The sequence below is a fragment of the Xiphophorus maculatus genome, chromosome 14 (genome assembly GCF_002775205.1).
Source record: "Xiphophorus maculatus strain JP 163 A chromosome 14, X_maculatus-5.0-male, whole genome shotgun sequence".
NCBI lineage: Eukaryota > Metazoa > Chordata > Actinopteri > Cyprinodontiformes > Poeciliidae > Xiphophorus > Xiphophorus maculatus.
The window spans coordinates 9717566-9728722 of record NC_036456.1 but is presented as its reverse complement, the minus strand read 5'-3'; the positions used below and the strand labels follow the sequence as shown (position 1 = coordinate 9728722).

The 11157-nt window shown below is 42.4% G+C and overlaps 1 protein-coding gene across 2 annotated transcripts; it reads left to right on the top strand.

Moving 5' to 3' along the window:
* Positions 1–78: 78 nt before the first annotated feature.
* On the top strand, positions 79–10187 carry LOC102234030 (microfibril associated protein 3 like). Of its 2 annotated transcripts, none has more exons than XM_005807239.3 (3): positions 79–3296; positions 4747–5158; positions 8419–10187. In XM_005807239.3, exons 2-3 carry the CDS (start codon positions 4765–4767, stop codon positions 9327–9329), a joined length of 1305 nt encoding a protein of 434 aa, XP_005807296.1. In that variant the 5' UTR covers positions 79–3296; positions 4747–4764; the 3' UTR covers positions 9330–10187. The 2 variants fall into 2 exon arrangements, with proteins under 2 accessions (XP_005807296.1, XP_023201633.1); XM_023345865.1 differs by having other exon boundaries at positions 79–3359.
* Positions 10188–11157: the final 970 nt, after the last annotated feature.

Genomic DNA, 11157 nt, shown 5'->3' with positions numbered 1-11157 from the left:
CTCAGTGTCTTTCTTGAATGTTTGTCTCAGTTTTGGATGATTTATGAGGGTTAATCTTTTTCTTTTTATTATTATTACTATTTAATAGGGTTTTTATGACGAGATTGTAACTCAATGGTAGTTGATATCTCACCTTCACTGTGATGAATCAGTCATTGGATTTATCCTAACAGCTACTTAGAACATGTCAGATTTCCTCTACGTTAAGAAAACGTCAATCTGAAAAATGTCACAGCCACCAGGTTACATTCAGTGTTTTCCTTAGTAGTTTTGGATATTTTTGCAGCGAAGATCATGGTCTGCCATCATCCATAACAATGATCATTAAATAATTTTATATTCATACCTCTACTGGGACACCAAAACACCGTGACGTTCTCCAAAACAGAATTATTTCTTCTTAATGCCTCTGCCGCACCACAGCGTATCTGACTAGACTTTCAATGGCTTGTGCAGACACACTGCAACGACAGAAAATATGGTTCACCGTAAGCCCAGAGGTTAAAAATATGATCACCAGATCAACCAACCACCACTTTTAGACATGTCAACAATGCCGTAGCATGAGCGCAGTGACTCTGACATGTCTTATAGCGCACATGTGACTCGGTAATAATATTTGTTAACCTCAAGTAACACTGTGCACACACTGTCTGCACTGATGGGGTTTCACTTACCTCAACGGGAAGCTGAAACTGGCTGCAAGATCTACTTTTGTAGATTATGCCCAATCCTGATGCGGCACAACACTGTGAATTCCACACCCCTGATCCCAATGCATGTGCTGTGTTCTAAAACAGATGTGCATCAAACAGGGCACGCATAGCTACAGCATGTGGCAAATCGAATGCTACGCTTTTAGAGTCACGTAACATTCAGTTTTCAGAACACCAGCCTACATGTAAGACGGGAAACGGCGTGGCAGCAGCTGTAGAAACACTAGTCAGTGGCTAATTAGGTTTCGTGGATGTAGTCTACGATTCTGGGGCAGACTTTTCTGAATGCAGCAGTGTCAGTGGACACCACTTGAAGTAGAGTCTTAATGAACGAGTCACTTTTCGTATTCATCCATCTTTTCCTGACGATCACATAACGGCCCCTGCCGAGAACAACAGGGTCCCTCTGTTGCCTGCTCTCCTTCCCTCTGTACAGACTTCCTCCCCGCTGTGCTCAGCTGTAGCTCCTTGTGTTACAGCGTGACTGAGCTCTCTGAAGTGTTTGAGTACAGCAGGAGCTTTCATCTGTGAAAGATAATGGGGTCAGAGAGGTAGAGACAAAATACGCTTGTTGCAACACCTGCAGGAGTGTGGACAAAATAAGCCTCCTTTTGTCCTGAACCGAAAGGTTCTGCTTGATTTACTGTACAGTCGTATAAATCGATGGAAGTCTGCTGGAAAGGTCGTATGAAGCTTTAAGACAACAATACTTTTGTTTATGTTAAATTCAAAGGAAAGCTTTGATTCTTATGGCGTGGATGTTTGCTGACTGACAGAGTAATTGTACCTCCAGGTATCTTACAGCCAAGTAGAGACGACAAAAGGTCAGAGCAGAGGAGAAAGAACAAATTCAACCTTCAGTAACCCTAAACTCGATCCAAATGCATGAAAAGACACAACTGTTTTTAACACTGGCTTCTCTTCATAACCAGAGCATTTTTATCTTAGCTATTGACCGCTCTCTTACGACTCGATCCTTGGTATACTACGCTGGTCTTTCGACTTGTCACAGCTTCCAGGCTGTCTCTTACCACGTCTGGGCTACAAGGTAACAGCCTGGATTATATTGACTTAAATGTGCCTTATTTCCCTGCTGTCATTTCTACTACCCAGACACACAGCGATCCACTTTCAGAGCCTGTTCATCATGCAGCTTGAAGGGCTTTTAACCACAGTCCATTTGCCAGCTGCAGTTGCAATAAGTCATGTACATGCAGCCATAGGCAGAACAGGGTGAGTGCTCCACCACAGGATTAAATGCCCTCGTGTCAATACTGTTTATTGTCTTTGTACTACATTTTCTTGGGTAATCCATACACATACTCCACTTAATTCATGCATGTATCCATCCAGTCTAAGATCGGGCCACAAGCCCTGGATGGAAACCCTGACATTATACTTAAAAACAAACGAGTTACAAAAAAGCTTGACGTTTATTTCTCACTACAACCAATAAATATACTGTTGGAAAATTTGTTCATCTGCCCTTCAATGGTGCTGCTTTATGGAAGTAGCAGGCTGTGCCCATAAAAACAATTCCTCATGTTATAACACGGAGAAAATTTGTTTATGTTAAACAAATCGCATTGATAACCATCATGTTGTTAGACATGGCACTGATGGTGAAACCAAAACACTTTCCACTGACACATTTGCTATTTTGACCGTTTTTATAGGCAATATTGATACCAAATGTATATATTACTTCAAACTAGACAATGTGGTGGTTACTGTGCCTTTAAAATCTGATACTAAAAGGTTATTTTTAGTGTTCAATATATGTTCAATATCCAAGTATAGGTCTCTGTTGAACCCCACGGGGTATTTCCTCTATAAAATAGCCGTGATCTCCACAAATAAACCAGTTAGTTGATGAATCAGCTGCATTTTCTAGTCCATAAAATGATGAAAGTAATTCTAAGCTACCAAAAAAAATGCATTTCTTCCTTTAAAATCTACATATGAGCTTTCATGTTTGACTGAGGGAATTTTAGGAGAAAAAAAAAAAACAAAACAATGCAGCATCTGTACTTTTAGTGCAGATATTTAGTTACCAGAGAGAATGATGTCTGGGTAAAAAGCCCAACAGCTAGCCCTGTTTTGGCTCAAGAAGCCATCACCAAAGGCAGCTTTAGCAGGTGATGTGTCTACCTATGATAGTTTATTGTTATTGAGAGTTTTTTTTATTTGTGATAAGATGTGATTCGTTGTGTTGTGGATCTAAACAGTGTTGTAAGGATAAATTTTTTAGGTTTTTCCCATCCTGCAGTGGTGGCTAAGAATTTGGGGCAATAGGTAGCGGCAATCTGTATTTCGGTTTATTTTTCTTCTACTTTATGATTTTCATCCTGTTTTAAGTGTGATTATAAATGTTAGGACCCGGTAGCGACAGCAGTTCCCACCAGTGCAACCCGAGCAGGCAGCCGGGGCTCTGCGCCCTCCCTCCCCCTCTGGTTCCACAGCAGCAGGCATCGGCAGGAAGGAGGATGGAGAACCCGGAGCAGGAATAACTCCTCTCGTACCATCTACTGGGAGGCTCTCGACCAAACACTGGGGCACAAATGGCACTCAGACCATGATGTAAGTTTAAAATAAAACAAGGCTGTGCGGAAATTGCGGCTGTTTTATCGGCGACCGTCGATGGTGAGTTGGCCGTTTGCTGATGACGGTTCGGGGTGACGTTACGACGCTATATTGGTATTTAAATCCCCGTTTGATTAAGCAGCGACTACCATCTCTGCGATGTATATATAAAAACACACACTGCACCTTTTCGCCGAGGACAGGAGCTGCCGCTACCACCAGCTCGCTCCGACACTCTGCCATGATATATAACTGCTGCCCAGCACATAGCCGGATCCCACCGCCCTGATGCTATTCTGTGTAGCAACGCTGAATTTGGATAATTTTAAAAAAAAAAAATGCTTTAGGCTATGTTATATCTACCAGATGTGCACATTTGCTTTCTGACCTGGTTGTTTCCTCACTCACACAAAGATAGCGACGAATGTGTTTGAACACAGCGACCCGGAAAATAGACGGCGCCCACACACTGCTCCGTTATGTGGCCGTGTGGCTTTGTTTTCATACGAAGCAAGCCAATTGCTAATGCTGGTACACAACAGGAAGACGCCACGTTTCTGGTATTTCTTAGGAACTATATTACAACTACAGATGTATACTTCACGTATATTATTTCTATATTAAGTTAGTTTCGGGCTTATGGAACTGTGTTTTGCTATGCTTCTGATTTTACTGTTAATAATTTTGTAATTTGTTGGTAAAAAATGATGCACAGCAGGGGTTTATTAAGGCAGAGACTGTTTAAAGCAAAGCTCGTCTCGTAACTATGCATGAACACGGACAGGAAATAGAAAACCTCTGGCAGTTGTGTAATTTCAACAGCAAAAACAACATATGTGTAAATAAAGTGATTATATGCCACTTCTCTTAAGATGGCACCTTATTTTCACTTTCAACAACACGTATTTATGCATATTCAGGATCCCTACTTAGTCTGGAAAAGCATAGAATTTTATTCGATGTGTCAAGTTTGAATAAGTCTGGGGAAGAAAAGTTGAATGTAACATTCAAAAATTTTAAATTCCTGAACCATTAGTAAGTTTTTATTTGGTAGATGTTATTTGATGGGCCACATCACCAGTTTAGCTTTATACATACAGAATGTGTATTTGGTCAACATTTGTTTTGTGCCAAGAAGAATGGAGAACAATAGTGACAAGTATATGCTTGATTAAATTTGATCCTTTGAATTTTTTTTTATTTATTTTTTTTTTTTTGGCTTTTTGACTAACAGTTGAACAAACCAGAATAGTTTTACAAAATGTGACTAATGTTGCCTTTGTGGTGACAGTAATGAGGAGTTGCTTGTCTTGAAGTGACTTAAGTAATTTCTTAAATTAAAGTGGAAACATGTTTGTTTGAAGATGTGCAAAACGCATAGTCAGTTTTACCGTATGTTATTTTATGCTCTCTGTTTAATATCTACCAAATACTTTTTTCTGTACAGTGAGATGTTTCACATCACATGGCTGGATACCAAACTGCCTTCCTCTATCAAGAGATAGCCAGCCGGCAGGATGGAGCCCCAGGAGGAATGACACGATATCTTCCCCCCTTGGGTGTCGCACAACAGTCCAAAAAAATGCACTGGACCGGCGGATCCGTCTTCGTAGTCCTGGCGTGTCTTATCGCCTCCCGCTCTGCCGGGGCGTTATCGGTGGACACGGATGGGAACCGTACAGAGAACAACAACGTGACAGACGGCAGCGGCTTCGTTCCAGTTGTGTTCACTAAAGTGAGCCAGATAATTGCCAGGGAGGGGAGCTCTGCGCTGATTGATTGCAACGTCACCGGAGACCCGTTCCCCAGCGTCGAGTGGTTCAACTCCCACGGAGAGCGCCTGGACACGCAGACTAGTGGTGAGGAAGACTTCTCTCTCTACAAAACTTGGTTCTTTGGTCAGCTTTTTTTTTTTTTTTTTAAATCTACTGTATGGTCTGAGACATGCTGCAGTCAATATCATAATAAGAGGAAGAGTTCAGGAATTACAATCAAACGCAATAAATACAATATTTACATTTCAAGACTTTGTTGATCATTACAGTTTACAAGAAGCTGGGTGAATACTGTCAGTTAAAACCGATTTTCGATTTTAATCAAATTTTTCCCCCTTTAGGAAGAACTTACAAGTGACAGAAAATATCTTAAAAACAGGCTTTTATTTCAGTCATTCCTTTTGTGAGTTGACATAAATTCAAAGGTTAGGTAAACTGAATTTGTAAAACGTGCTTGTCAAACAAAGTAGTAGTTCTTGGGTGGGCTAACATCACTGTGAACTATTTAAACCCATTAGTTTAAAAAAATCCAGATTTTCCTCCACAAACTAAGTCTTCAAAAGTAGAAAATTAAATTAATGGCTAAAGTTGACTTATGGCCGAAACCTAAATCTTATGTTTTTAATAGAAAGTTGCTATATTTAGAGCTGCACCAAGAGATTAGTTGATTTTTCAGCTTAATCAGCCCTTCAGTGGGTCGGAAATTCAAAAATCCAACCTTTTTCAGTCAAGAAACCTCGCTAAAACTCTTCCAGAGTGGGCGCTTTCAGCATCAGTGAGCTTCTTAACATGGGATTAGAGGAAGCACGAACATCTAAAAGCTATTTGAAAGGAATTTACAGTATTTTCTTTGACATATAAGTTAGACATTTTAAACACCGTTCCTGTGTTACTGTTGGTAAATTTGGAGCAAACTTCGGTGTAGTTGTTTTTTAAAATTTACAGCTTGAAGACGCAAACTTTCTTTAGAAGGTCTAGAGGTAAATAAATAAATAATCAATTTCCTGTCAGGCAGCTTCAAGTGCATCAGGGTTGTTTATTTATGCCCAAACACAACAACACACACTCAGAAGGTCAGAGGTCGTAGATGCTGTAGCTCGGTCACCTATGGGAAAATAGGTTGGATATGCTGACTGGGACGGCATATCTAACCTAGCGACTGCCATCGCTAGATATGCTGACTGGGACGAAGTAATTCATGTAAAGTAGGGATTTTACTCTTACTTCCTGCATCATTTGGCACATTTGCATCTCTATTGGACAGAAACAGATGAAACTGTTCCTAATTCATTCATTAAGGATTTTCTTTTATTTGAGAGAGATTATTTTTTCAGCATCAGAGGAAGAGTGTTTTATGTCGGTGCCTTTCCTGCGCTAACCTGTTGTAACCTGCCATCAGAGGCATGAAGTAGGAGGCTGAGTCATTGTTATTATTAATATTTTAACTCAAAACCCCCACAGCTGTACTCTCAGAACTTCCTCCAAAACAAAAAAAAAAAAGGCTTCACTTCCCCTGCGCTTATCCCAGATTGTTTCTGGATTAGATTCTCTTGATTAGTGCTGCTTGGGTCGTTCCTGCAATCGTGCGTTATTTCCCCTACAATCATTCTAGAAGCAGTTGGCAAAACATCAGTGGTTTCATGTGAGTCGACTGCCGGGACAAAATTAGAAATCTGCTTTTTATTTTTTTGTCTGAAAAGGCGGATGGGTGGGAAAGCAGAGTTGTCCAGCTGCTTTTCCTGAAAACTCATTCATCTCTTCCCGAGGACAGAAGTCTGCTCAGGATGTTTGTGGACGGGTCTTAAAGAAGTCCTCTGTGATATTTCTCCAACTCTATTCCCACGCCTTCTGCGAGAGAACGAGGACTTGTTGATGCAGAATCTTAAAAATGTATCATGTGGGGTGAAATCTGTCCACAAAGTCGGCTTTCATTCAAAGCCAGAGTAGTATTAAGATGGCGGACATGAAATTGAAGGAGTGGAAGTTGGAAGGAGACTGGGTTGTGCCGAGCAGTAGATGATTTGCTTTGCGCAGCTATTGGATTAAACTAAAATCTCCTTCAAAAAAACCAGCTTAAGAAATGAACAGTGGGTTCTGTTTGGTTAAGGGAGCTTCTTTCTACATTACTGTTTGGTTGTAGCTTTAACATCTAACAGAGCGGTATTGATCAACTCTGCAGTAGAAAACACTGATCTGGAGCTCTTCCTTTGAACTGCTCAGCGGCTCAACAGTTCACATTCTGCTCATCAGTGAAAACGAGCAGCTCATTGATTTGACGTGCTGCAATCCAGAACTAAAGCAAACAGGCAGCGCTCTGCGGGCCCAATATGGTTCAGTCTTTTCAAATACTCGTTTGAGCAACTGGTCTGGTGGAGTGACTGCAGCTGGCTGCTTGTTGCTGCGTGCACATTCACAAAACCACGTGTAATTAAGCGCAGGCCTTTCCTCCAAATGAGAGAAAGATCACATGTATAAACACGCACTTCAACATATTGTATTTGAATTTTATGTAATTAAATGTGTAGTTTCAGTTTTTTTTTCCTTTGACAAAAATAGGAAAGGTGCAGTGTGCAAGTTTGCATTTTATTGTGAAACTGTTTTGAACATCACAAATCATTTAAAACATCTGGTTTACTTTGTCTGAGGTTTGCGGTTGTAATTTTCAACAAAGGTATAAAAAGTATAATGGGTGTGAATGCTTTTGCAAAGCGCTGTTTCCCCTGAATAGTCTGATGTGGATTGCATAGTGCCCAGTGTTACCGGATGAAACGTATTGCTGTGTTTAAATATTGGAAACATGGCGGGCCTCTCCTCATCTCTGCTGCTCTCAGACCTTAAATGTACCTAGTGAGGATGCAAACAGTTAATTAACTTTTGATCAATTGTCAATTAATTGTTTATTAGATTAAAATTAGTTCCAATAATGAATAACGTCCTCTTAGACCTCTTTTAGTGTTGTAGTTCATCTGCCATCCAGCAGAGGGCGCCGTTGGTCATCCTTAGGCTTAGCCAGTTGATACGAGAATAAAGATGACGAGGCCAAACCAGAATTGGAAAGTGAAACGGTCCAAACAGAGTCCTGTTTGGGATGTAAAATGGACTTTAAGTGGTTCTGTTTTGAAATATAAACACTCGATAAGTTTCTTAAGTTTCATCTTGACAGTGCTCTCATTCAGAAATTACTGAATGAGAAATTCAGTAATTGTTAAGGTCAGGATGTATTTGAAAAACAGAGAACAATTGTAACACGACTGGAAAAAATGTAAAAAAAAAAAAACATGATGCCAGAAAAACGCCATCATGGTCGTGTGTGTGTGTGTGTGTGTGTGTGTGTGTGTCTGCAGGAGGGAAGTGGTGGCTGCTGGACACCGGAGTCCTCAACATCACCAGCATTGAGTTCTCAGACCGAGGCAAGTATACGTGCATGTCCACCAACGTCCATGGCACCGCCAATGGCACGGTGACCCTGCGCGTGGTCTTCACCAACGGCGACATGGGCGTGTACTACATGGTGGTGTGTCTGGTCACCTTCACCATCATCATGATCCTGAACGTCACACGCCTCTGCATGATGAGCAGCCACCTGAAGAAGACAGAGAAGGCCATCAACGAGTTCTTCCGCACCGAGGGCGCCGAGAAACTGCAGAAGGCCTTCGAGATCGCCAAGCGGATCCCCATAATCACCTCGGCCAAGACGCTGGAGCTGGCCAAGGTCACCCAGTTCAAGACCATGGAGTTCGCCCGCTACATCGAGGAGTTGGCCCGCAGCATCCCGCTGCCGCCGCTCATCATGAATTGCCGCACCTTCATGGAGGAGATCCTGGAGGTGGTGGGGGTGGAGGAGATGAGGCACACCTTCGTCCGGCACGCCCCCGAGTGGCGGCGCGACGCGCATGGCTGGATCCCCTCCATCGGCGTGCGGGACGTCTTCACCATCCTGCAGGTGAGGGACAGAGAGCGCAGCGAGTCGCCGGCCGCCGACTCGGACAACTCGTCCGTTCACGAGCAGCCGCAGCAGATCGCCATCCAGGCATCCGTGCACCCTCCGCTCGACAACGGGGACTGCTGCGTGTACGAGGCGTCGCCGCCGTCGCCGTCGCTCTCCCCCTGCCCCTCGCCGTCCCCGCCGTGCTCCCCTCTGCCTCTGGAGGAGCAACAGGTGGCGCAAGAAGAGGAGATCGGCAGCCAGGCAGCGGCCGAACAGATAGTCAGCGAGACCCCCCCCTGCCAGGTGTTTTACGAAAGCCATGTTTGATTGGACTACGAGGGGCGTGCTGACATCCTGCTATGCATCTCACACTGTATGAAACAATCACCTGTTTATTCATCTCTATCTCTGAAGTTCCTGACACATTTCATCCAATCAGAGGCTTTTTAAGCACTCTTCACTCTGGATTTTCATGCTTGAATGTACGTGAAAGGAGGTAGTAATATTAATAATGTAATAAGCAGAGGATTGTATGAGGAGCTGTCTTGTTATTTAAAGAGGAGACAGGGGATTTGCTTCAGTTTGTAGTTTCTTACAATGTTCGAATTTTTAATTTTCCTCACCCACCTCCAGGCGTTACCACGGCGCTCTGCTTAACTGCATGCTGGACTGATGAAGCTAAAAGGGTAGCCTGACTGGAACATGCTTTAAGGCCAGGTGGACCTGTGAATATACGGAGTCCTGATTAAAGACACACCTCTGAGTGGAGTTTGTTTTCTTTCAGATAATTTTAATTATAGAGTATTATTCCTGACTGTGCTGTGGTTTGATTCCTCCAGTCTGTCTAGTTTAGGCAGTTTGGACTTTAAACTCTCCTCTCATTCAGTGTTTTTGGTTTATAATCCACCTCCCTGTCTAATCTTAGCATTATCTTTCGTCTGCAGAGGCTTTGCTGTAAACTTGCATGTTAAAGTGGACAGTTGAGATGTCCGACATCTTGTTCTGGGACTCCTTGTGTTTTCTTCCGTCGCTTGGGCTGAAGCTCCAGTCTGTGGCCGAGACGAGCTGCACGCTGTTCTGCTTTCACCGGTGCTCTACAGATGCCTCTTTTTTCTTCTTCTTTTGTAGTGGAATAAAATAAGAGTGCTGTGCTTTAAGATAAAATAAAAAGCAAGGCTGTGTGAATGGTGACTTTTCTTATTAATGATGCTTGTGCTACCCACCGGGTTGAAAATGTATGTTTTTAAGAAATTTTTTCTGCTCTTATTATTAATAGACAGTTACACTTTCCTGAATCATGCAATGACTACATCGTCATCCATACATGCTGTGTGCTTCCTCCTCATTGGCTACAGGAGACAGGTACCAGCAGTCAATTACAACTATATAGTACCAATAGTTTATTACTGCTATTATTAGTAACATTTTAATGGTACCAACCTCCCTACAACTCTGCAGAAAATTAGCAAGGTGTCCACGCAACCTTAAAAAGTATTCATGTATCTAAGACTTAAATGTAGAGCAAAAAGTAAATTGGCCTTTATTATGTTAATTTCAGGTCTTAAATTTGGTGGTGGCAGGGCTATGTAATCTTGTACATTTCATGTAGATTATTTTTATATTCTCGTGGGACTTTTGTTTGGCAAACTTTTGAGTCGAACTTTGCTAGCTAGCAGCGAACTTTGCTAACTAGCAGCGAACTTTGCTAGCTAGCAGCGAACTTTGCTAGCTAGCAGCGAACTTTGCTAGCTAGCAGCGAACTTTGCTAACTAGCAGCGAACTTTGCTAGTTAGCAGCGAACTTTGCTAGCTAGCAGCGAACTTTGCTAGTTAGCAGCGAACTTTGCTAACTAGCAGCGAACTTTGCTAGTTAGCAGCGAACTTTGCTAGCTAGCAGCGAACTTTGCTAACTAGCAGCGAACTTTGCTAGCTAGCAGCGAACTTTGCTAACTAGCAGCGAACTTTGCTAGTTAGCAGCGAACTTTGCTAGCTAGCTAGCTTTTTGCGTCTGTTATGGGTAAGTGAAAATTTGTGGCGTTTTTGCTGGACCACGTTCGTCTTTGCCACTGGCTCTCTTCTGTCGCCAAACCTGTTAACCAAAATCATAGACATCTGCAGGTTGTCTATGATTGGTGCTCTGTTTGGACAGACTTTAG